Source organism: Glycine soja, chromosome 2, assembly GCF_004193775.1.
Source record: "Glycine soja cultivar W05 chromosome 2, ASM419377v2, whole genome shotgun sequence".
NCBI lineage: Eukaryota > Viridiplantae > Streptophyta > Magnoliopsida > Fabales > Fabaceae > Glycine > Glycine soja.
The window spans coordinates 5,968,172-5,996,109 of NC_041003.1; the positions used below are offsets into that span (position 1 = coordinate 5,968,172).

The 27,938-nt window shown below is 29.8% G+C and overlaps 2 protein-coding genes across 7 annotated transcripts; one reads left to right on the forward strand and one right to left on the reverse strand.

Moving 5' to 3' along the window:
- Positions 1-1,106: 1,106 nt before the first annotated feature.
- LOC114383253 (OTU domain-containing protein DDB_G0284757-like) lies at positions 1,107-7,767 on the reverse strand. Of its 5 annotated transcripts, none has more exons than XR_003660443.1 (11): positions 7,609-7,764; positions 6,801-7,047; positions 5,472-5,545; positions 4,844-4,898; positions 4,681-4,755; positions 4,170-4,243; positions 3,996-4,044; positions 2,455-2,539; positions 1,976-2,032; positions 1,751-1,864; positions 1,107-1,605 (listed from the first exon to the last, which is right to left on the reverse strand). XR_003660443.1 is itself a non-coding variant. In XM_028342892.1 (10 exons), exons 2-10 carry the CDS (start codon positions 6,975-6,977, stop codon positions 1,818-1,820), a joined length of 693 nt encoding a protein of 230 aa, XP_028198693.1. In that variant the 5' UTR covers positions 6,978-7,008; positions 7,609-7,765; the 3' UTR covers positions 1,107-1,817. The 5 variants fall into 5 exon arrangements, 2 of the variants coding, with proteins under 2 accessions (XP_028198693.1, XP_028198681.1); XR_003660444.1 differs by having other exon boundaries at positions 1,702-1,864; XR_003660447.1 differs by having other exon boundaries at positions 1,107-1,864; positions 3,931-4,044; positions 7,609-7,767.
- Positions 7,768-12,852: 5,085 nt separating this feature from the next.
- Positions 12,853-27,627, forward strand: LOC114383273 (omega-hydroxypalmitate O-feruloyl transferase-like). 2 transcript variants are annotated; one of them, XM_028342911.1, is made up of 3 exons: positions 13,201-13,372; positions 22,915-22,993; positions 26,545-27,627. In XM_028342911.1, the coding sequence occupies exons 1-3, from the start codon at positions 13,350-13,352 to the stop codon at positions 27,442-27,444; spliced, it is 1,002 nt and encodes a 333-aa protein (XP_028198712.1). In that variant the 5' UTR covers positions 13,201-13,349; the 3' UTR covers positions 27,445-27,627. The 2 variants fall into 2 exon arrangements, with proteins under 2 accessions (XP_028198705.1, XP_028198712.1); XM_028342904.1 differs by lacking the exon at positions 22,915-22,993 and having other exon boundaries at positions 12,853-13,372.
- Positions 27,628-27,938: the final 311 nt, after the last annotated feature.

Genomic DNA, 27,938 nt, shown 5'->3' on the forward strand with positions numbered 1-27,938 from the left:
TTGGGTAAGTCTTATATATTCTAGACCACAGGGGCAAAACGATTTAGTTGTTATTCTACGAATATATGGCTTATTTGGTAGTTGATAAGGAAAAAGAAAGGGTGATATTTCTTATATATCCATCGTTGAAGAGTATGGATTAGACATACAAGCTAGGAACGTGCGTTGTCTTGAAATTGAGAGTCCTTACCACATGTGCTTTTATTTTATATCTGACAAAATAAAGCACCAGCAAAACCTGTTTATTTGGAGAATACGTTAGGGATAAATGATACACATATGGTTTCTCATAATTATCACAAATATGAAAGCGAAATTGAGTTCGATATATATTACCAATATAATTTTTTTTTCATATATGTTTTTGATGAATCATCATATTATTTAATTAACACGATATCTTATATGATATGACTGTTAATATAATCAAACTCATTGATATATTAACCAGATGTTGAATGATAACATAATTTTATTTATTATACTACTAACATAACAAGTGAAACAACTGAATCTTTAATCTGAGTAAACCTAGATTTATTTTTTTAAGTAAGATCTTAAATTTATGTTTTATAAATGAAAAAAAATGACTGAAAGAAAAAATCTTATTAAGAGTATGTTTGGATTTCGGTGGAAAGTTCCAAAAATATGTTTGAGAGAAAATGAGTTTAAAATTATGTTTGATTATTCTCCAAAAATGTTTAAGATTAAAATTTAGTTTCAGATAAGTAACTATTGGGTATACTTTTCTAAACTCAGTTTGCAAATTGCAATCAAATATGCATTAAGGTGATTAATCAAATTTTCAACAAAAATTAATTATTGATAAAGTTGGTTAATATTTCTAACTAATGTTACAATGAGCTAGAAATGAAATCAAAATTTATAAAATCATTTCAAACATGAAATTTTTTTAAGGTACACAAATTTTACCTCAATCATCTAAATTCTCCATAAGTTAAGGTACACAAATTTTTTTAATTTATCGAAGAAATATGGTTCATTTTACCTCAATTATTATTTTTCTTTAAATATTTCTTGAGAAGTTTATCTAAACTAGTTCATAAACTCAGTTATGAGTTCTTATTGAATAAGCACTTAAAATATTGGATAAAACTTAATACAGGCTAATTGCATATGACTAAGGGAAAAGCAAATGATTTGCAAGGTTCAAACAGTTTTACAAATTTAGTAAACCAATACATGATTTGCTGCTTTACAAAGCAATGATTAAAATAATGGACTGCTCTCCCCCACTAAAAGGGCATAATTAAAATTAAAAAAAAAAAATCATCACAAGTATACTGTAAAGAATATACAGGAAAAAGAAAAACATACGAGTGATTTCTTTCCCTCCAGGTACCTCCTCTTTTATGTGTAGGAAAAAGATGTCCACAACCTACTGTATCATTAATACTTTGGCAAATAGAATTTTCAACGTTCAATTTTGTAGTTTGCCCTCACTGAATAATTAATAGCTACTTTGTGTTCATAAAGGATGAGGAATGTTTAGATATCTTGCATCATGCAAGGAGCTGATCACCAAAAGATCCAACGGGTGAATGAGGGTGGTTGAAATGGCGTGAAGGTAGTGGCAAAGATAAACTGACAAACAAAAAGTAGAAAGTAGTGAGCTATTAAGATATCTTCCAAATCTGAAAAGGGGTCAATTCTCAATTGGAAGTTAAGAGTTCTACTTGCCAAAGCCTCAAGAGTTGAAAGACCGTTTTATGGACACTTTCCCCTTTACCTATAAATGATACAAAATGTATACACAGCACGACATCTTAGGACCATGATGCTTATATCTGCCTTTCTTAAAACAGCCAGTGTTTCCTCTTTGGTTTATGCTGGATTGGTGCATCTATAAAAAGGGAAGAAGATAGTAAATCATTAACTAATAGAATTCATATTCAATACACCAAAAGTAATTGAGCTTCAAATCTAATGAAGGATCAAGTTATGATGGTCAAACCTCGGATTTCATATAATGAATTGTAATGAACCTCACACCAAAAGCTCAACCACAGTTCTGCATCATTAAGGAAATAAATGGAAACAAAGAAGTAAGATAATACTACTATATAGTACTAACAATTTCAAAATTAAAGATCTGAGAATATTTCGATTATTACATAGGCTTGATTTTATAAGAGTGTCAACTTATGAACATAAATTGATTAAAAGAGGCTAGTAGTTTATCTTTGGTTAGGGAAGATCATAACTTTAGTTGGAATTGTATATTTCTCAATTTAAAATATTTTTTTTTTTTGGGGAAGGTAAGGGGTATTGCCATTTCAGAATGCACAATACATACTTGAAACGACATATTATAAACTATCAAAAAAAATTATGGGGCAAGCAATCTATATTAAGTTCTTCCTTGCTCATAATCAAACTCTTCAGACTAAATGAAGTTATGGCAGGGTATAACAATGGTCATAATGGTCTTACCACGCTGTGGTGCTTGGTACAGTGGCATAATTTCGATGAAGCAAGTGTCTCTGAATGATGTTAGAAGGCATATCTTTGCAGAAAACTACATAAAAAACAAGAAACTTTATTGAACATTTTGACAGTATTACACAACAAATGACACCATTTTAACAATTAACAAAAAAAAGCCTCAAGTTTGTCAAGAGAATATGTTGTACAAGTCAATAATTTGAGAGTGAAAAATTCAATTTCTGAGAGAACAGAACCAGTGTATGAGCTTCACTGGCATAACAACTTAATTACAGTTTTTTTTTTTCCTTCTATTAAAAATCATAGCATAAGTAAACTCAACTATTTTGTTTTAAGCTATGTATCTAAACAGGTAGCAAGGTTCTCTCCATCAACATCCTTGACAAGGTAAGAAACCAGAATGACACTTACGTTTAAGGTCTTCAATAACCAGAATTAATGAGGGGAAAGAACTAATGACTGGGAATACCATACAACACCACTTTTCTTTAAACAAAAATGCTAAGTAGGGTTTCACTCAGATTCTTCGAAGTAGAACATATAACCAAATTTTGCCAATGCATTTTAATGGAACAAGCAAGAAACCACACAATGAAATTTTATTTGCAAGATTTGAGCCAAAACTCAAAAGGCATTGATTCATTAGGTCTATGGTTCTTTTCCACATATATAGTCCTTTTGTCCATTCCTTTCAAATGTGCAGCTTCTTCACCCACATCTCATTCACCTGAATTCCCAATAGTTTTACCCTCATTATCTTATGAAGGGAATCTCAACACAAGTAATTCAACTTAGCCAGGATAAAGAACCTTCTGATTAACCACATATCTAGTTCACCTACATTTCATATTTAGCATGATCCTCCCTCAATCTATTTGATAGTTCCCATAAAGTTAAATACATAGCTGCATATATTCATCGCACTCCAAATGTGAGGCTTGGATTACAACATAATAATCTTTGAACTAGTAATATTACAGATTATGATTAGAAGCATCAACTCTTTTAAGTGAAAAGAACAAATAAAGCATAACAAAAATATACTACATAAGTCCCTCCAAGGAAAGGGAATAGATTAACAGTCAACTACTATAAGGCATTAACCTACTATAAAGGGGCCAAACATAAAACAAAAGTACGGTAAGCACACATACAAACAATTATTTTTCTAAAAAAGAGCAATGTTAGATGTAATACATAATTACATATTACCAAATATTATTGCATTACTACGTTAATAACAGCTTTTGCTAGATATGACATATTGAAATAACCTGTCAGTTTTTCCTGTTCTATCATTCTATAACCCAATTGGAAAAATGTCCACATTGAGAAGGTACCAAATTATCTTTTTTCTATAAGAATGCTCCTTTAGTTAAAAATCAAATTAAACCTTTTCATCTTAGTTTGAAAATAAAATTCTAAATGTTGAAGAAAAAAAATGAAAGAAATAAATAGAATTACTGATCAATTGGTACTTGGTAGCATCCTATGAAAGTAACAAGCTCTTTGAAAACAGCACCACAAACCTTATCCGCAGCTGCCTGTAAGGTAACGTGGTCCCCCCATTCTCCAGTTCTGCAAAGCAGTAGAAAAAGGTAAATACAGTGCATTTGATGAAAATGCTACTTAAAGAATCTACAAATGTGATGGCTCATTTTAAATATATTGGTCAAGTAATGGCCTGTTTGAAAGATACATACTTAGCCATTTTCTTGTGGTATTTTTTGTACTTCATTGGTACATAGCATTCATACAAGGAACGGTGATCTTTGAGCTGGCAAAGAGAAACATTATGCAAATAAGTATTTCAATTCTCAAAATATCTATTTAACATAAAAGTTTTCATATTGATCTACTACCTAGATCAGAGGATTTGTACCACTTTCCTCACATGATTTAAAAATATCTTTTAATACTAAATATGCCAATAACTTAACCTACGTCTATTATGGCTTTCCAATTTCTTCTCTTGGAGGACATTTCTTACTCTGTATAGTTACTACTTAACTAATGCAGTATTCCTTAATCAACAATTGTCAACTAATCTCAGACACTATAAAAGAACAAAAATCTGTTCATCTACACATCAGCAAATTTAAATCTGTTAACCTAGTAAAACAACAATCAGAAGCCAAGAAAACCAGATGTCCTCATAGGTTGACTTATGTTGCAGGAATTATTCTTTCCGTGACAAACACTAGAACAACATACCTGTTTCACTATCTCTTTGCGAACATGCTTGTGGTGTTCAGGTGACCTATACAACTGATCGGAAAGTGCACGGAACTGCAATGTAGGGAGAATAATTAGCAAAAAATCAAAAGGATATTATGATCATGCTTATGCCTCATAATCAGTTGCTACAATAACACACCTGACAATTTCCATCTCCAGATACCTTGACCTCACATAAACCATACACATTCAACCTAAGGAAATGAAGAGAGAATAGTTTTAATACCTTCAACAAAGAGTAGATGCATTGCAAGAATATATGTATTACATTTTACTGGCTACACTTATAATAAATCTAAGTTCCTAAGACAGTTGGTCAACAACCGTGAATGCAAATTGCAAAAGCAATAGACAAAGTTGCAAAAACCCTAATTTTGAGTTCTTAATGTTTCAGAATATGAATATGCATTTCTCCATCATTAACTAACACTAGTTGTCACACAGAAAAAACCAAGTAATTACTTGCATGCTAAGATCCAGATACAAAAAGGTTGCTGATTGATGTCGCCCCATAATCTTTCTTTTATATTTCACTTATAAGGCATTACAAATCCCTACCTTGGTTTATTCAAAAGAGGTGGAAGGAATGTCAGTATGCTGCTCTCATCAATAGTGTTTTGTGGCAGCTTAATTATCTTATTTTTCCAACCACAACTACATGACCTCCCAAACGTGCCACTATAACTACAGCATGCCCCAAACTCTCTATTTAAGTTTTAGAATATTCACATAAAGAATACTATATTTTACATAGGAGAAATACACACCTCTGAAGCAGGCGCTGGTGATCCATACTGGCATCACTTACAGTGGGGAAAAAGGAATTTATCCGGGGTACATGCTGTAATTTCAAATTAGAAGATATTAAGAAAAACATTCAGAAATCATTCCCTTCCATGCTTTTAAAGAAGGGGGAGTACAATTACATATGAAAGTCTGCTTTTCTAAGTGATGACAATGCCAATGCAGCATAATTTGTAATACCGTACAGTACAAACAAAACAAAACTAAGAGCCAACTCTAGAAAGTTAAAAGGAAGAGAAAGGAAGAAATAAATAAGAACGCCAGTGCCCGGATGTCCTTTCAAAGCATTATATACGTCCTGAACCAATTCTACCAAAAGCTTAAGTGTGTGTCTGGGAATCAATTGAATCCAACGCAAACAGACGTTCAGATGAAAGCTACAACATAGTTGCTTTGGTGCTTTTGCTTTGGAAAGGGTGATTCTTCTGTGCAACGTGGATCCAACGCGTATCCAGACACGCCCTAAGTTATTGGGTGAAAGAATGTGAACGATTTTATATTTAACACACCACTCACCCAAGAACTGTCAAGGCTTGAACTGTAGGGAATTTTTTTGAACTGTAGGGACATTAAATGGATGGGTTCAATAAATTTTGAATTAGATTATAATTGATAATCCAAAAAAAAAAATCATTAATCCATTTATTACCTGTTTAACAAAAAACCATCCAATCCATCCATTTAAAGTGTTTTATGTTTCATTTTTCAAAAAATAATAAAATAAAGTTCAATATTTACATACAGTCTTACACTCAAACACCACACTCATCCCTTAACGACTTAAGCCCAACCAATGAGCTTTAGACTACTTGATCCAATGGATTACAAAATATGTTAGATGGTTCATAATCCATCCAATAACAAATGGTGACTCAATTCAACCAATTCATTAAGCTTTACTTTTATAATTGGATGGATTCATTGGATTTATACCTAGATGGATTGGATGGTTAGTGGATAAATGGATTGAATTGTCACCCCTATTGAACTGTGAACAATGAACCTATCTATTCTATCCTACCTTTTGTGAAAACTTAACTTTTACTTAGAAAGAATGGGAGAATTAATAAGGATCAAACTCTATACCACATAGTCATAGAGTAACATTCTGAAAAGCTTATGCTATCAGTGCACAGGAGGAATGATTTTATATCTAATCTAATAAGATAAATAAGTTTTATAACACATGCTTTGGAAAGAAGAAATAAAAACCGCACCTATATTATAAGACCATAACTGGTAAAAGCATAAAGTTTTAGTTAGGGAAACAACTGAAAAGAAGGAATTCTTACAGGAACAGGTTCCAAGTTGGTAAGGCGCCGACCAACTGCTCCATCTAATTTGGCATACTCTTCTGACAGCACAAGAGCAATCATCCTGTCATCCTCCACATCCTGCTGACTGCTATGGGAAGTTGAACCCGAACTTTCGCCCCAATACTCAGTCTGAGTACCATTTCCATTCATCATAATATCCTGAGCCGGCACTCCAAGTTTCAACCTAAAGGAAATTTTTTACAACAATCCACAGAAACTGAACCTGAAACAATCGAAAGATTCCACGGCCATAAAACATTTAACAATCTCAAATTTATCTAACAAGTGATGAACTCACTACATCATCAATCCTAAAAGTCTAGTTAGAACAGAACACCCAACAAAGCAACACAAACACAGATATAATGCACCAATTCAAAGATGAAATCAGTGAGTGTACGTAAAAAGTAAATAACACGGATGATAAAGAGAATCATAATATCAAATGATCAAACATGAAAATCATGTTCAAATTATTGACGAGCCAAATAAAAAACATAAAGCTTCAATTTACAGATTCTTCTCAATACATATATTAAAATAATAAAATAAACAGACCGACACATATTGATCAATGATCACAAATAGATGAAATTAAATTGACAAGAGACAATCAAATAACGCACAATCGGATCCAAGATTGTTCTGATCACAAACCAGAAAACAATCACAAAAGGGTTAGGTGGATATAATCAGCAAAATCCAATCCCAAGAAACGAGAATAACAAATTTATTCTAAATTATTAATATTATTATATTTAAGAGGAGAAAAAGAAATAAAAACCTGTGATTCTGATGCGAGTGAACGATGATGCAATGAATAATGGGTGCGACGGTGAAAAAGAAAGAAGGTAGCAAGTAAGGTGTGAGACTTAAATAAAGGTTGGTTTCAATTCCGCGTTTTTTCAGTTTGGTGAGAGAGAGACGATAACAACTTGAATCAATGTCAAATGCAGACGACACGTTATTTTTATTACTTTTTTTACGGACACTAACGCTAAAGTAAAGGATATAAATAATAAATTACTCCATTATCTAAATATCTATGTAGATTTGTACTTCTAACTTGTCTCTTATTGTTCAGTATTATCTTATTTATTAATCCATATTAGCATTTCTATGTATGAATCAATTTAATAAGTGAACAAACATGTTACATGAATGGTTCACGATGATTCATCTTAAATACTACTCTGCTTGATATTTTTTTAGTAATATATTCACCATTGATTTAGTTTAATAAATATAAAAAAAATTGTTATAATTAGAGGTGTTAAAACAAACTAGTTCAATCCATCTTAAATTATCCTATTAACAGATCAATTCAATCCGATTCATTTAAGGTTCCGTGTTAGAAAAAGTTAACCTAACATAATTCATCACAGATTATGGGTTAAACAGGTTAGTCTATCAATCAACTTAAACTTACAAAAAAAAAACTTTTAAAAAATTAACAAAAAATTAATTTGAACTTTTCATAAAGTTATAACTAGTCCTAGTTAGTACAGATCTCTCGCATTCCCACAAATCAACTTTAAGATTACATAATCCAAAAAAGAACCAACTTCTATGTTAATCAGTTAAACATGAACATGATCCAAACCAAGGATCTAATAGCATACCACAACACCTTAATTGCAAAAAAATGCCACAACCATATTACGTTAGCTTGCAAAGCCTACCAATGTCAAATTCCACTCCCTCCAGAGCTATGCCAATAAAACCAAAGAGCATCCCACAAATTTCAATTCCAAGATCCTCTTGCATAATCAACAACACACCAAATATAATCCAACATATCAGAAAAACGATAGTCATATATAGACACTGTTGTACGTGCTACTTAATTAGGATTATTAAGTTTAGGCTTATGTAATTTTTTAGGTGAATTGGTGGATCAATTTGATTCAGCAAGTCAAGTCAAAAGTGGATCAAGATTATTTTTAAATTAATTGTAAAATTTGTTTTTTTTTTGTTGTCCGAATTCATGGTAGGCCAGATTTGATTCATTTTAATGGCTCTAGTTACAAGTATGGTTAAATCTTTATATTTTTATTAATATTTCCCGAGTTTCAACCTTTTCCTTCTTTAGATTAGACATAATTTATATCCTCTATTTTTTCATAAAAAAATGTTACAAGTATGGTTAACATGATTTCATAATTTATTTTAAAATATAACGAAGGATATTGTCTCGATAGCTAGTGTTTAGAATAAAATCTAATATTTTTTTTAAAAAAAATCTTGAATACGGGAAATATTTTTAATTAAAGAGTTATAATAATTTGATAAAAAAAAGGAATTTTTTAATTGAATAATTTTTACATAGAAGTCAATATCCGTGCGAGTTGGGAGCATGATAGTGTTACTTTACTTATTTATGTCAGCACCGTTTTTTTCTTTCGTTTTACTGTTTCAATAATAATTTGAGAGAAAAAAATGCCACACTCTTCAAACTTTATATATATATATATATCCAGAAAAAATCGGCCTTTCATTAATTCAAAAGAATAAACGCAAAATTTATCATAAATATCCAGAAAAATTTATGTTAATAAGAAAATTTTTGATAAATATATTACAAGAACAAGAGATCTAAAAATAACAGAAAAAATGGGCCTCACGAGCACGAGGATCACGAGGATCATATTCATAAAAGGCTATCGATCGTGAAGGTTTGCCTATGACGGACAAATACAGTGGTTTCTTTTATTGAGAAATGTCTAAGTCACACTTTTTATTTTATTTTAAAATATACAGTCTTCTATTTTAGAAATGAATATATATTAACAACTACATATAAACATCAACATCATTTATTTTGTAACATCAAAAAACAAAATAAATATTTATATAAAATTCTAAATATGATGCTATAGATGTTAAAAACTTCATTCCAAACTCTTAAAAATATTAAACCAATAATAGGATTATGTCCAAAACTAATTAACTTGTATATTTGACCGTAGATTATTTTATTTGAGTTGTACAGTACCACTTGAACAATAAAAATTTTCCTTTTTACGTATTTAATGCACTTACATTTCCAAGGCTCAATCTCAGGATTATTAGTTAAATTTGAACAGGCAAAGACCAATTAACACATATATTTAATGCTACTTTATTTATATTAAAATAAACTTAAATATAATGCTTAAATATATTTTTGGTTCTTGTAATTTAACATTTTTTCTTCTTATTTTCATCTCTAAAAAAATTCATTTTAATCCTTAGAAAATATGACTTTTTGTTTTTCGTTCTTAAAATATTTTTAGATATCATTTTTTTCACTATTCAAAATACCATCTAAAATATTTTTTTAAAAAAACAAAACAATCACATTTTACAAGAAATAAAATCAAAACAAAAAATTTACCGGAACAAAAAGTTAAAAAAAATATTAAGTTACAAGAACTAAAAATATATGTAAGGTTAAATATAATATATGCTCATCTCTTAAAAGAAGATGCTATAAGAGATAATACAATTTAAACATCTCCTAAAACTAAGTTTAGATTGATGAAAAGAGATGAAATGAAATGGAGTGAATCAAAATGGTTGTTATGAATATATGGTGTTCCTTAATAAGGTAGACAGCAATTGTATGCCTAGATGCTACCGAGTATAGTGAGGTGCAACCTGTAAGGCTGTAACATTAAATGTGAATGTGTGTAAGCTATGTACAAAACTATCCTAAGGGTATGTGATGGTTTATTCCCTATAGAAATGTTATGGAAGTCCCAGTTGGACAAGCATGAAAGGTAAAGAATGAGGAAGAGTATGTTCTTATTGATATGATAGGAGAGTACAATAATTAGCAAGAAGTTAAGGTTTCTGGTTAAGGCTTAAGTACTGCCTTGGTGCATTAATTCACAGTCCTAGGTTTGACTATGGTAGTCAACTCTAAGTGCCAAGGTTATAAGAGGAAGTGATAAATTGTAACATCCTAATCTTCATCTTATAATAATTTATGTTGTTTGATGCATGTTTATAAAAAAAATCTTAAAATGAAGTTGTTTGGTGAGAAGGAATTATGTTGTTTGATGCGATTAATTCCTTGTGTGCTTAAGTCGTTAAGCTTTTATTCCTTATAATGCATGATTTGAATAGTGATTGAATTTATCTTGTATGTTTAATTGAATTGTATGATTAATTTAATTAAATATATTTAGTATGTTTAATTTATTTGATTTTTGACTGAATTGTTTAATTTATTTGATATCATGTCTTAATTTATTTCTATAATTATTTGGTATGTTGAATTTAATTAAATATAATTATATGCATAATTTATTTATTTGAACTTATTGTTATGAAATTTTCTTATATGATTGATGGGGCAAAGATAGGAAATAGAAAACTGAAATCTGCCAGGAGGGGTGTGCTTAGCAGATAGGGGTGCAGCTCGAAATAGTAAACCGGCACTAGTCCCCTTGTTAGCATATTTGGGAGTGCAAACAGTCATAACATTGGGTTCTCACGTGTTTTTCGCCCACAATAAGCCCCAAAACAGATTTTTTTTCCCCTTCTAAACCCCAGTTTCTATTATGCCAATCCAACAAAAATGTCAGAATTTCATTTCCATTACGCCAATCCGTCAACCCAGTTTCTATTTTTTTTCATTTCTAATTTAATTTTTTTTCTTGATCATGGTATTTATATAAAGTACTCACTGTCAACAAGTAGTGACTAATATACATCAAAGTTTGTGAGTATAGATAAAATAAATATTTTTATAATCAAAAAGTCATAAATCAAATTTTATATCACTTAATTAAGAGACATGAGTCGTTATCAACGTGGTTTCAGGATTAAAACTGGCTTTGATATTATGTTAAATTTCATTTCAAAATTAAAGTGAAGTTGTCCAACCGATATACAAGTTGTATTTCAAGGAGTGAGGTAGCCAATGTGGAACTTATATTTCCCAATAAATATCTTTAATTTTGTACCAATATTAATTTATTAGGTAAAGAAGCAAATATATAGGATAAAACCTTTGGTGTACATATTAATTATTGCAAGCATGATGGATGGCCAGAATTTTGACCTCCAACCAACAAATTTAGCCTTAATTACGCACAACCTGTCCCTTTCGTTGGAACTTAATTACCAACTACCCTTTCTTATTTTAGCGGTTGACGAACAACTAACTCTTAAATGACACAGCTACTGGCGCTACCCTGCCGGCTCATGAAAAAGTAACAACAGAGAAGAAAATAATTGATTAGATAAATAACATGGTAAAAAAAAAAGAGAAATGAATAAAATAAGGTACACATACTGAAATAAGATGTAAGAGAAAGTATATATATATATATATATATATATATATATATATATATATATATATATATATATATATATTCAATAGAAGAAAACTTAAATATAGTACTTTAGATACTTTCTTTATTTTTCTCCAATTAATCAAAATTGAAGTGTTACTTCGATTATCAGTCAAATCCTTTAATATAAACTTTTAATATGCAGATTATCGATAAAAAATTTTAAAAAATACAAATAACACCTAAAAATATATTGTATATAAGTTTTGTACTATTGAATATAGTTGGACATTCAACAAGTACACATATATCATTGATATTTTTTTATTAGATCATATCATTAATCTCAGTTGTACTTTTTTAAAGACTAATATTAGTTATTAATTTATTATTTTTTATTAATGAGAGAGGTATATTCTAAATCACATGACCTCTTCTTTTTGTTTCTTTTATAATTAAGTTAATTTTATAACTTATTTTTTCTTATCCCTTTAAGGCAGATAATCATTTTTCCTATTCCGTGTTTTCCTTTCTGAAATATGGGCTAGTTTGCTTGCACTTGATTTGTTGACACGTATTAGCTAGCATGGATTTTTAATCTTACAATTCACATCGTAACACATTGAATCACTTCTTTTTTTATTCTTACATGCTTTCATGTCACAATCATGACCTCTACCTGTTTGAACTACGTTGGTACGTGGGAATGAGGTGCATGCCATTGCTATAAATTAAAACACAACCACTTTATCAACAAAACCACAAGCACACAAACACTTGAGTCAGACAAAGATGAGAAGCTCTAATAATAACCATGATGCTCCTCCACCTCCACCTCTACTTCAAGACCTGAAGGTGATCATCCACAATGCCTCCATGATTTTCCCATCCAAAGAGATCGAGAGAAAGTCCCTTTTCTTGTCAAACATTGACAAGGTCCTCAGCTTCGATGTGGAAACGGTTCACTTCTTTGGTGCCCACAAAGATTTTCCTCCTCGTGTTGTGAATGAGAGGCTAAAGAATGCCCTAGAGGATGCCCTTGTGGTTTATGACTTCTTGGGTGGAAGATTGAAGCTCAACTTTGACACCAAAAGATTGGAGATGGATTGTAATTCTGAGGGAGCTGGGTTCGTGGTGGCATCCAGCGAGTACAATTTGGATCAGATAGGAGATTTGGATTATCCAAATCCAGCTTTTGCACAATTGGTACAAAAGAATAAGGATTTTCTTAAACACGGTGATGTCCCACTCTGTGTTGCCCAGGTACACACAAATTATCCTTTAACTTACATCATTATCATTTTCATTATTATTTGAAAAACATGTTACTGATATGTACTCTCTCACTCTAACATTCTTTTAAACACACATTTTTATCATTATTGAAATTTATAAAATATTGTGGTTTTTATTTCTTATAATGAGTTTTACTTGTAATTTTGTAGTTTCTATAATATTTATTTTTTTGTTACTAATAATAATAGTAAGCTTGTTATTTAGTTACTATATATAATTATTTCCATTTCTTCCTTATTTCTTTTATGTTTTACCACATACACCTATTAAAAAGCATTAGCCTTAAAATAAAATAAAAAGAACAAAAGTCATTTCATTTCAATTGTAAAAGAAATATTTTCCTTTCACGACTTTGCTTCGGTGTAGGTAATGGTCTTTATGCGAAACTGATATATATATTTTGCTTTATAAGTTACCTAAGCAGTACTCTTTTATAAAAAAAAGTAAAAAAATATTTGCAGGGGGTAAATCGACTTTTTGAAAATCCGTTAGAGTTAAGCATAAAAATATTCAATTTAAGTTTAATTACATCAATTTTTAATTTTTGACAGTTTTTTATTATTGTAAAATTGTTTACAACATATATAAACTACTAACAGAAATACAAGTGTCATTGCACTGGTGTGTCCCCATTTCTATTGCATTATCATATTTTATTGTGCTAAAATTTATATATTAAAATAATATTTTATAATATGTAAATTGACGTGCATATTAATTTTATTTTAGTTTAATATATTTCATAATGTATACATAATTTTATTTATGTCTATTTGTTTGGTTTGATAACATGATATTAATATATTAAGTTTGTAAATACAAGTCTATCTATACACAATTGATCAAATGATTTGTGGTGCATACTTGAATATCATTCTATTTAATAAACGCATTTATGAAATATTGAAATGGTATCATTATTATGTCATTTGTTAAAATTTTTTCTTTTTATTTTGATATTTAATTATCTTTGCTCTTAGGGTATATATATATATATATATATATATATATATATATATATATATATATATATATATATATATATATATATATATATATTAAAGTAAGATATCCGGTGAAGGGAAAAATAAGAGAAATGAATAAATACATAAAGAAAATATAAAAAATATGTGTAGAAAGTAAAGATTATCCAAATATTTTTCTAATTGTAATGGTAAAAAAAAAAAATCATTCAAGTCATGTTCCATTTGACCGTGTTTTTGAGTTTGTTATCATTTTGTAAACATTTATATCCAAAATTAACAAATTATAGAAATATATAATGATATTTGTTTTTATGTTGGTGTTTGATAAATAAGAAATTTCAAGGACAATAAAAATAATTAATTAATCTTTTTATTTACTTTTTTAGAATAAAAAAAATTAGGATACTATTACGTTGAAGTCATTATAAGAACATGTTAGCTAAAATAACTTACAAAAATTTAATAAAATTATTTTCTAACATTATCAACTATCTGATTAAATTATTTCTTTGTATTTTTATGTTCATGATCCAAATATAAAATTCAGCAAAAAAAATGATCCAAATACAAATTCAAAAATCAATTTCAATACAAATTTGTACGACTAAATACTATAAGCATGACATGATCAAAAACAAAAAGAAAGATATATTGGCTCATGACATACAAACTTCAAATCCTTCAACTACACACAAAAACGAGAGAAAGAAAATTAGAGCAATAAAAAACAAGAAAAATAATGAAAGGAAAAATTAATTGGAAATTTAAATAAAGTTAAAACATAAGAAGACAAATAAAAAGTCTATAAAAATATAAGAGGTTTTCTTACTTTTCCTATCTCATTTCTTCTCTATTCTCTCTTCATGTCAAAATATTTGTCAACAGAGTACCATGCATGTTTTCACCATCTTTGAATATAAGAAAATTATATATTTTTGTGACTTTTGTTTCCTAAAAGCACAAAAATAATAACAAAGTAATTAAAAAAACTTATAACATGTGAATGAGATAAGGGAAAATTATTAGAATTTTTCTTTTTTACCTATAAAAACACTTAAGAAGAAACAATAAAAAAAGTAAATAAAAATAAAGTAGAAGAAGAAAAAGACAGTTAGAAAAGTCTATAAAATATATGAGATTTTTAACTTACCTTATATCGTATAATTTCTGTCTTTAGATTAAAGAATCTTTTATCAATACAACACCAAACATTTTTTTACAATCCTGAAATATTAAAAAATTATATATTTTCATGATTTTTTTTTTCATAAAGGTAAAAAGATAGAACAAACTTAAAAAAAAAATAGTAATGTGCGGTTGCACAAACGCAAATGATTAAAATAGAATGATCGTAAAAATCAAGCCTTTAAATCTTAATTAACATATTTGGTAGATTTTTAAAATTTAAAAAATGTATAGTTATAATTAAAAAATTAGTAGATTTTTAAAATTTAAAAATGGACAATTTTAATTAAAAAATTGGTTTGTTAAATAATTAAAAACAAAAAGATGGCAGTTTTCATTTGGCAGATTTTTACAATTTTTAAAATAAGCAGTTTTAATTAATAAATTGGTAGGTTTTAAAATTAAAAAATGGGCCGTTTTAGTCAACTAATTTTTAGGTTTTTAAAATTAGTTATCTTTGTTACTCTTTTTTATTTTTTTCAAATGGAAACAAAAAAAGTTACCAAAAAATAAAGAAAAGAAAAGGGAGAAAAATAATTAAAAATAGTTATTGAAAAATCTGAAGAAAAAAAATGAGTAAGTTGAAAGCAAATAACATAAGGAGTTTAATAAAAACAAAAGTTAAAAAAAATTAAGAATCCTTTCAATTTTAAAATATGTGTATTCCAAAATATTATCTATTGTAATGTCTTTAAAAAAGATGAAGAATAAGGAAAGCTGGTACATGAGTTAGCATAAACATTTCCATTCAATCTTGCAAAACACTTTATAAAATTTCAAGAAGATTTTCTCATCTTCACATATAAAAGGAAAAAAAAATCATGTATTGAGAAAAAAAAACTTCCAAAGACCATTAAGCATGAATATTTTCGTATCTTTTCTTAAACACAAGAAATATTTTTTTCATGTAAACTTATAAGCAACAAATTGTAATACCCATAAACTAATAACAAAATTGAGCAACAAAATCTGAGATTGAATAGATAATAGGACCAGGAATAGAATAGAATGAGAGATTGAAAAGAAGGGTCAAAAGAATTTAAGACCAAGGAACATAAAATATAATCTGGAGTTCAATTTTCGTCTCGGCTTATCAACAAACAATGAAACCCCTTTTCTTTTCTTGACTGTAGACTCAAATTCCCTTCCTTGGTTCTCAAAGAAACCAAAGTGAAAAACCTACATTCAGCCCTTCATATGCTTCAATGAGTGAGAACAAAAAAAAAAGCAAAATAAATTAAACCACAGAGACAAAAAAGGAGAAATAAAAACAATCCTTCGATTCAATTAAAAAAAAAAATCAAAATTAAAGAGTTATCATGACAAACACATTCATACTGAGATCTTATTCTCCGACCAAGATATGAGAATTCCATGCATTTAACCCGAACAAGATTTGAAGGAATTGACAGATTAAACATGCATCATCTTTCACAAACCTCTTCTAAAAAATCAATTTGTTAGTTAGTTTCATCAATTCTAAATAGAACAAATTTTTCTGAAAGTAAAAGAGGATAAATAGATAAAGAAAAATATATGCAACATTATACATATATGGAAGAGAAATAATCAGAATGCAGATGTCAAGTAGAAGAAAGGAACTAAGAAAGGATGCAAATTCTGAAATCATCATCGTTTCTATATTATATTTGTGAGATCCATTGTGGATGAAAATGGTCGGATGTTGAGAATGAAAAAATGATGACAACATGAATGATAGATAAAAATATAACATATTTGGAAGATAAAACATTGAAGAGAGAGGAACTTTTGATGAGTTGAATGAAAAAATGTTTTCATTACTCCATTTAGGAAAAAAAATGGAGGTTAAGTTATCTCTAAAAACAATTGTGTAACTTCTTTGAATTTGAATTTGGGCATTTTTTTAATAATTAAAAACATAATTGTCTTAAAAATATAATAACCAAAAAATATTAACAAAAAGAATATCCTCTTTATCTATTATTATAGATTTAAAAAGTATAAAAATATTAAAAATTAATTATAATAATAAAATAAGAATAAAATATATTTTTTCTGTTTTGCGTTAAAATGTGTGAAAATTAATTATAATAATCAATCTTTCCTCTCTCTCCTTTCTCATCACTCCTTCTACCTCGTCACCAATCACATTATTCGTATCACGTGTAAGAAGGGAAGCACCTCGCTATTAAGATTTGAAGGTAGAATGTAACCACCATTGAAGAAAAGCGAGGTGAAACGGAGGACCTCACACCTAATACGGAAATGGTGGACTTCAACACCTTGCTTCACTACACCAATGCCTTTTCTGAAAAAACAAAACAAATTCCTACAATTTCTTGTGAGAGTTTTCATTTTCCACAAAATTTCGTTTTGATTTTTTTAAAACAATTTGTGACAGAGTTAACCTTTACAAATTGTATTTTAAAATTTTATTTAAAAAATATTATACAGGTTGGGATTCGTCCAAAGTTTTTTTTGAGAAAAAATCATACATTTTAATTTTATAATTTTTTTTATAGAACCCAAAAAATGAATTTTAAATATTTTATAAGAATAAAAAACATATTTTTTAGTCTAAATAAATTTGACATTGAGAATGTTCGCCTGAAAGTAAATTATATAAAATGTAAATAAAAAAAGATACAAAATTTCTCACAGATATTATTTTTCTCTCTCTACCAAACACACCATTAACCCTAAAATATACTAGTTTGGGAATTTTTGGAACAAAACATTTCCATTTTTGCGAAAAAAAAAATTAGGCCACTCTATTATTATGTGTGCCTCCATGTCTAAGGTTTATTAGGCTACGGCCACTAGTTCTAATAGCTAGTGGCAAATTATGAAATTATGTGTCTCCATGTGAAAGTTTTATTAGGCTCTGGACTCTGGTTCTAATTGTGGCCAGTGGCAAATTAAAGCCTTCAATACAGTTTGCTGTCATGTTATGAAGTAGCTTGAATTAAATGAATGTCTCTTAATTCAACAACAACAGCAAAAATATAAAATAAAATGAATGTCTCTTTCTATTTCGCATTGTATTTATCTTTCTACTTAAGAATTTTACATATTTAATACTATTGATTAAAGTATATATAAAAAATAAACAACATAACCTTATTACCAAAAAAATAATGAAAAGGTTAAATCTCAGACAAAGTTGTTGTTATAGATCCATAAGGGAGATATATTAATTAAATTAAAATAGCAAAAATTATTCATTTATCAAACAATTTCAAGTTAAAGAAGTAGCAGTATTTTCTGTATAAAAAACTTATCTCTCTCTCAAACACAGGGCTACTAGAGAAAATATATACACATCACAATTAAATCAAAATATGTGTAAGTATTGGTTCGGCTCTGAGATAATTGTAGACGAGAAAAACTTGTTTTGACTGAGAGTTGAGTAAAGGTTAATATAAGCGTAAATTAGTCAACAACTTTCCGAAAGGAACGAAGAGAATATATATATTTGATTTAAAATTATATAAAAGTAAATTAGATTTTTTTTAAAAAGGTAGACAGGTTTCCCGTGGATTTTGTTGAACCCGACAAGGATGTGGTTAGGTTTTAATTTTGGATACTTTTCTTTTAAACCCACCATGCCTCTTAACCTGCCTCTCCCTTAGAGTTGGGGTGAAGATGAAAACAGATAAACGTGTCTCACCACTTGGTTGCCCTCCTTAACGTATGATCCACATTCTACGTGTATAAAGACTTTCTATTTCAAAAACAAAACATTTTTTTTTAAAATAATGATTAAAAGTTTGTAAAACAATTTAAACGTCAATTAAATTTCAATTGTGATTGTTTAAATTAATTATCATAAAAAATTTATTAAAATATGTTGATAATATAAATATTTTTTATATTGTCATTTGTGTTGAAGATGAAAATATTAGAAAAGAGAATAACTTCCTAGTTCAAGATAAGATTGGAAACTATAACTTATCAATGCGAGATCATATTTTGTTCCACTTGATTAATCTCTTAAGATTTCTATCATCTAATAATTGATTATTACATATAACAAAAATTATTAACCATTATAATAATTATTTTAAAAATACTAGCCTTGCTTAAATATTAAACTTTTATGGCAAAAGTCAATAATGACTAACTATACAATAATTCATGCATGATTGAAAAAGACAGTATAAGAAACGCTTATATTGTCGATTCATTTGAACTAAATACAACCACTAATACCATGTCGAAATAATATGTATCTCTCTCTCTCCATATATATAATTTTATTTTGTAACTTGTAGATGAGTATTTATATTCAGCAGCTTCAAATTAAAGGATTTTATGATAGAATAATTTTATTTTGTGTTTTATGTTTTGTTAAGGCATAAATATATAAAAAGAGTTACAGCAAAATCTCTTAAGATTGAGTTATACAGATTAATTCTCTAAATAAAACTTCTAAGATTACGTCTAAATTAAAAATAAATTAATTTGCATGATCACAGGCTAATAATACGAGATAATATAATAATTACACATAATTTCACGCAGATTATGTTATCTCCTGTTATCTCATCATGATGTCATTATCCCCCTCAAGTTGGAACATGTAAATTACATATCCCCAACTTGCACGACAGAGAGGTAAATTGTGTGAGACCAAGAGCCTTAGTAAAAATATTAGCTAATTGTGCATGTGTAGGAACATAAATAGGTGCAATATTGCCAGTGAGATACTCGTCACGAATAAAGTGGCAATATACTTCGATGTGCTTGGTGCGCTCATGAAAAACTGGATTCTTGACAATATGAAGCGATGCTTGACTGTCACAATGAAGTCACATAGGCTGAGAATGAGAGATACCAAGACTATGGAGAAGACCTTTTAACCATTTCAATTCTCCTATTACAGCTGCCATTGATCGATATTCAGCCTCAGCAGAGGAGCGAGATACTGTTTGTTGCTTCTTAGTTTTTCATGAAATTGGAGAAGATCCAAGTAGAACAAACCATCTGGTAAGGGACCTATGAGTTAAAGGACATCCAACCCAATCAGTCACACTAACCAGATAGTTGCAAGTCACAATCATTACGCAACAAAACACCCTGTCCTGGATTCCCTTTCAGATATCGAATAACACGGAGAGTAGCCTCCCAACGCGTCTCTTTAGGTGCCTGCATAAACTGAGACAACACATGCACACAGTATGAAAGCTCGAGTCTGGCAAAACAAAGGTAAATGAGACGACCTACTAACTGCCTATACTGATCAGGATGAGGAAAAGGAAAGTCTGCTGCAAGTGCCAGACAATGATTCTGTTCAATTGGCACATTTGATGGCTTAGCTCCTAGAAGTCCAGCTTTGGCTATAATGTCCAAAGCATATTTGTGTTGACAAAGAAAGATACCCGCAAAAGATCACGCCACTTCAACACCCAAGAAATATTTGAGGATCCCTAAGTCTTTCATGTGAAAGCAATTGTGTAAAAAGGCTTTAAATTTAGTGATAGCTTCATGATTATCTCTTAAAATGATTAGGTCATCAACATACACTAACACTACAATATGTACCCCCGATCTTTGCAAGACAAAAAGAGAATAATCAGATAGAGATTGCCAAAATCCGTAGTGTTTTAGTGCAACGGACAACTTGGCAAACCAATAACGAGGCGTCTATTTGAGTCCATATAAGGACTTGTTGAGTTTACACACCATGCCATATTGCTGAGGAAGAAAGCCAGGAGGCGGCTTCATGTACACAACCTCCTCAAGGTCCCCGTGTAAAAATGCACTATGCACATTCATTTGATGTAATTCCCAAGCTTGTGTGGCTACTACGGCTAACACTGTACGGACCGTTACCATTTTTACAACAGGTGCAAAAGTCTCTATGTAATGGATCCTCTCCTTTTGATGATTGCCAAGAATTACTAACTGTGCTTTGAATCGTTCTACACTTCCATAAGCTTTATGCTTTATTTTGTACACCCACTTGCAGCCAAGTGCTTTCTTTCTTGGAGGCAATTGTGTGGATGTCCAAGTTCCATTGGTCTCAAAGGCATGCATCTCACTTTTCATTGCATCTCTCCACCGACTGTCTTTCACCGCGTTAGTATAACTGACAAGTTCTTTTTCCTGTGAAATGGATGCAAGAAAAGCACGATGTGCAAGAGAAAAATGGTCTTAATTCACATAATCAGTTATGGGATAGGGTGTACCTGAGTCTGCCTTTAGAGAGGGTGAACAGTTGGATGGACTCAATCTTTTGGTGGTATTTGTCACATAATCTTGCAATCGAGTAGAAGGTTGTTTGGTTCTATGTCCTCTACCCAATAATGGCTCGGTTGGTGATATAGATGGAAACATTGTATCTTGTGTGTCCATATTTTGGAGAGTAATATCTTGTTCATCGAACCCCGCATTTGGCTCACCCCATCTATCATTCGTTGTTATATCACCACTTTCTTCAGTACCTCCTGTGTGATCCGTTTCTTCTACACCATCAGTCACATCACTAACAATTTCTTCACAACTCCAATTTTTAGGAAGAACATCTTCTTTGGTAGTAACATCAATAGAAAAAGGATACTTGGTCTCAACGAATTCAACATCTCGAGAGACAAAAATCTCTTTTGTTTCTAAGTCAAACAACTTCCACCTTTTTCTTGTCATATGGGTAGCCAATAAACACACACTTCTTATTCCTACTTGCAAATTTATCACCATTCTTTCTTTGATTATGGGCATAACATAAGGAGTCAAATATTCTCAAATGTTCATATGCAGGTTGCTACCCATATAGCATCTTATATGGAGTTTTCCCATTCAAAACAGTGGAAGGAGTTCGATTGATCAAATATGTTGCAGTTAAAATACATCCCCCCCAGAACTTAATAGGAAGATTACCTTGAAATTGCAGTGCTCGAGCCACATTCAAAATATGTCTATGTTTTCGTTCAACTCTTCCATTTTGTTGGGGTGTTCCGGTGCAAGATGTCTGAAAAATTATTCCATGATCAAGAAAATATCTTTTCATGCATGTGAATTTTATCCCATTATTACTTGTGAACATTTTGACTTGTTTATGAAACTACCTCTCAAGCAGAGCAAAAAAATTGTGAAGCATTGTCGATACTTCTCGTTTATCAATTAATAGGTATACCCATACAGTGCATGAATAATCATCAACTATTGTCGGGAAATAAAAATTACCACAAGTTGAAGGAGTTCTATATGGTCCCCATAAATCACAATGGAGTAATTCAAATGCATTACTAGCTTTATGTTCACTCAAAGGAAACTTCTCTATAGCCTCTTTGGCTCTAAAATAGACTTCACATGTTTTATTCACTACATTGCTAACTTTGTGTTTTCTAACCTCAGGAATCAACTGGGTGATCTTCAAGGAAGGATGTCCCAACCGTTTGTGCCACAAGTCCATGGAATGCAAACCATCAGTTTTGTAAGCTCTCACATTTCGAACCCCTATGAGGAAATAGAGCCCATCCCTCCGTTCACCTACTCCAATCAGCGTCCTCGAAATACGATCTTGCACAACATATAACTTATCAGTGAATTGAACAACATATTTTAATTCATCCATTATCTGTGAAACAGATATCAAATTGCAATTCAATTTAGGCACATAGAGAACATTAGTAAATTTTAAGCCTCCATCTAGCACCACGCTTCCTTCTTTAATTGTTGTTGTATGTTGTCCATTAGGAAGTCCAACTGGACAACTTTGAATATCTCGTAGTTCATGCATATAATTCAGATTTCCAATCATGTGGTTGGAAGCCATTGTGTCAATTATCCATGTATTGGTATCACATTCACCTGTCATCTTGTCATTAGAGTTTGTTTTCTGAGCATTTAGTAATTCTACCAGCGTCTAGACCTGGCAAGAAAACCCGTACCCGTCTGAATCCGTCTCGACTTTGACGGGTAATACCCGAGTTGACCGGGTACAGATTCGGGTTCGGATTTTTCCCGATAACCAAAAGTCGTGTACGGGTACGAGTCTGTGATTACTACATCCGCCCCGACCCCAAACTCGGATCCACCCCGCCACTTAAAATTTTTAGAATTTTTGCACAATTTAATCAAAAGGCCTAGAATTTTTATTACTAGTTAATTTTATTTTAGAATTCTTACATAATTTAATATTCTTTTCTTAACGATTTTTGTAGACACATGCACTATAATAAATTTATTGATATATAAGTAGTTAAAAATAAATATTTAATAATCTATTTATTTTTTCTAAAATCAATTTTTTAATATTTTCTTTAACAAAAAAATTATATTTCTAATTCGAATTGGGTACGGGACAGGATCGGGGATACCCGATACCCAACGGGAACGAGGATGAAATAATAAATTTTAACCCGTCGAGTATCAGGCATGAGAGTATGTTGGGGAGTCGGAGTCGGGGATTGGGGAGACAATATCCGTCCCCGCCCTGTCCCATTGTCGTGTCTACCAGTGTCTGCCACTAAGCCCAGTCAAACTTGAATTGTCTTTGTCTAAGATCTTGATGTCTGCACTTGTTTCACCACTGTGCATAGCATTTGTACGCACTGTTCCTCCTTTTCCTCATCGAGTTCCTGGGTCATCGTTGGAATTCAATTCCTAGGGTGATGAAGTCTTCTTCACCATCTTATGTTCTTCTTGCTTATGAGACTCATTCTTAGGAGTCTTCTCTTCATGATAACTCATTGTCACCAAATTTCAAACAGAACCTATTGGCTCTGATACCATAAAGGATTTTATGACAAAATAATTTTATTATGTATTTCATGTTTTGCTAAGGCATAAATATATACAAGAGAGTTACAACAAAATCTCCTAAAATTGAGTTATACAAATTGATTCTCCCAACAAAACTCCTAAAATTACGTCTAGACTAAAAATAAATTGATTTACATGATCACAGACTAATAATATAAGATAATATAATAATTACATATAATTCCACATAGATTCTGTTATATCCTAATATCTCATCATAATATCATTAGACATACATTAGCCCAATACAGTATATATTGTATTTATTATTTCTGGCTTCATTTTATATACCTATGTTTTCTCAATTAAGATAGATAGCATAAATTTACACCAAGAGATTCAACCTTGTTAGCATAAATTTATTGTTAGATACTTTAAAATAAGTTTTGATAGCTACTTTAAAATAAGTTTTGATAGCGAAAGATTAATTTTTATACTTACTTAGAAGTAATTAAAACTAATTTGGAAAAAAATGGATTAATTTTTTTAAAATTAAATCATAATAATGATTTATTTTAAATTTGTATTTTAAAAATGTGATAAAATACGAAAAATTAACCTAAAATATCATTTTATTAGGTTAGGAAATAAAAAAAATAAATAAATAGAATATATATATATATATATATATATAAGTTTGTCAAACATTCAAAGCGGTCATTTATATTAGATAACCGAAATATCGGTCTAACTTTAAAGACTGAAGAGCTCTATTCTAACGGGAATCGATCTGATAATTACACAATAACTCTTTTGTACATTACACTTTTATACTCTCTTTTTTTTTTTTTTGCTTTTTAAAATAGTTACTGAAAAATATTAATAATGCTTGCAGCTTGCTTTAACTTAATATCACGGATTATAAAAAAAAAAAACTTAATGTCTCTACACTTAATTTTGATAAAAAAGAATCTCTACACTTAATTTTTTTAATGAATAATTCTTTCAACGATATGTTTAGCTTTTAGCTTTTGAAAAGCTTTTTTATGAAAGTTTTTCTTGACGGAAATGATAATTTAACAAAAGTAAAACTATCTTATGTTTGGCTGTAGAATTTCAGAATTATTTATTTTATATCAGGACAATTCGCCCTTAGGATTTAATAGAAATGCACCAATTAAGTTAAAAGATTTTACATTACCAATTAATTAAAATTTATTTTTTATATGATTTTAAGATAAATATTATAAAATCATAAAAAATATTATATATAATAATTTGTGAGTAGATAATACTATCTCTAATTAATTTTTTTATATAAGAAACAAATGAATGCATTTTTTAACTTATTATAAGAAATATAAATCAATTTTAAAATGTATTGATCACTTATTTCTTTTTGTACCATTAATTTATTATAAACTTTATTAGTTTATTCATTCTCTATTCAAGTTAATGCACTTATTAACATATTAATAATAGAGAAAAATGATTATATAGTGACCATATAAATAATTTTATATTATCATCCAATCATATCCCATTATTTATAATAAGATTGTTAATTTTTATGTTAATTACTTTAAAAGTTATATCAACGATAATTTATGATTGGATAATGGTATAAATTATGTTATACCTTCTTTGCATGCATGACCTTTAAACTCTTAATATTAAATATAAGTCACTTAGGTGAAAAAAATTAGACTTTGAATTAATTACGAGTAAAGTCATTAATTATATTTATTAATTTTTTAAGGAATTACATTTATTACTTAAATCATTTAATTTGATGAGTATTTTTAGAATAAAATATATTTATAAGATAGTATTAATTAACACAAAATAATTAATTTAAATGTTTCTATTGATTGATGAATTTCTTATTTATTTTGTAGGTAAATCACCAAAGTAATATTATAAAATATCATTATAGGATCAATATTATTTATAATTTTTTACATTTTTCTTATCTATATGAATTGAAGATGATATTATAGGATTTACAATAACTTGCACATCTTACTTAAATAATCAAATTAGACTTCCTTAACCGTGATCAATATTATTTATATTTTTTTCATATTATACAAAGATGTTTTGTCTTTTTAGAACTGCCATAATCATTATCGAAAGAAAAGCACAAATGTCATGTTTATTTATTAGCCATTTTTTTTATTAAAAGAAAGCTCACTCAAAACTTAGTGTATAAAAGGAATTCTTGTTGCCAAGAAAAATTACATCTAATTAGGCACTTAATTTACATTGTTTCTCACACAGGTGACATCCTTCAAGTGTGGCGGTTTTGCAATTGGCATCTCTACTAGCCACACCACCTTTGATGGCCTCAGCTTCAAAACCTTTCTAGACAACATTGCTTCAATAGCCTCTAAAAAGCCCTTGGTTGTCATGCCCTGCCATGACAGGCACCTCCTAGCCGCCCGATCCCCACCATGTGTCACCTTCCCACACCCTGAGATGCTCAAGCTAAGTGACCTCCCAACATGCCCCGACTCCAACATCTTTGAGGCCTCCACCGAACAACTTGACTTCAAGGTCTTCAAACTAACATCAAACGACATCACAAAATTGAAGGAAGAGGCTAAGAATTCTTCAACTAGTGGTGGCACAAGTACTACATGTGTCACTGGCTTTAACGTTATCACTGCCCATATATGGAGATGCAAGGCACTATCTTGCGAAGATGATAACCCTAATAGGTCATCAACTATACTATATGCTGTGGATATACGTTCAAGATTGAACCCTCCATTGCCTAAATCATACGCGGGTAACGCAGTGTTAACCGCTTATGCCACGACAAAGTGTAAGGAATTAGAAGAATTACCTTTTATGAAACTAGTTGAAATGGTGCGTGAGGGAGCAACTAGGATGACAAATGAGTATGCAAGGTCTATCATAGATTGGGGAGAGACAAACAAAGGGTGTCCCAATGGGGAGGTTTTGGTTTCTTCATGGTGGAGATTGGGGTTTGAGGAAGTGGAGTATCCGTGGGGGAAGCCAAAGTATTGTTGTCCAGTGGTGTATCATAGGAAGGATATTATTTTGTTGTTTCCTCCCATTGATGGAGGTGGAGGGGTGAGTATTATTGTGGCTCTTCCTCCTAAGGAAATGGAAAAATTCTATGGGCTCTTCAACAAGTTCTTGACTTTAGATTGAGGATAATGATGCCATGGGTCTTTCTTCCTCATATGGAAATGAAAAAATTTCATGCATGGTCTCTTCAACAAGTTCTTAACTTGAGAATTACCTCTTTTCCTCTATTGATATCCTTATTAATATGACATCTTTAACTTTTCGCTGGCTGTTATGTAATAAAGTATGATTCTTTTATGGTTTTAATATGAATGATACAAATAATGCAGTTTATATATATATATATATATATATATATATATATATATATATATATATATATATATATATATATATATATATATATATATATAAATTTATTTTTGAAGATTACATTTTCCACTAGTATGAGCCAGGAGATTGATCAATTCGTTGCAATTTGATGTTCTATTGACATGTTGTATAACTATGACAAAATCACAAATTCAATCCCTAATTAAATAACTTCAAATCTTTCACCAAATATTCTTTGAATCAATTTGATTCTTAATTTTTTTTTACTTGGCTCTGCATTTAAA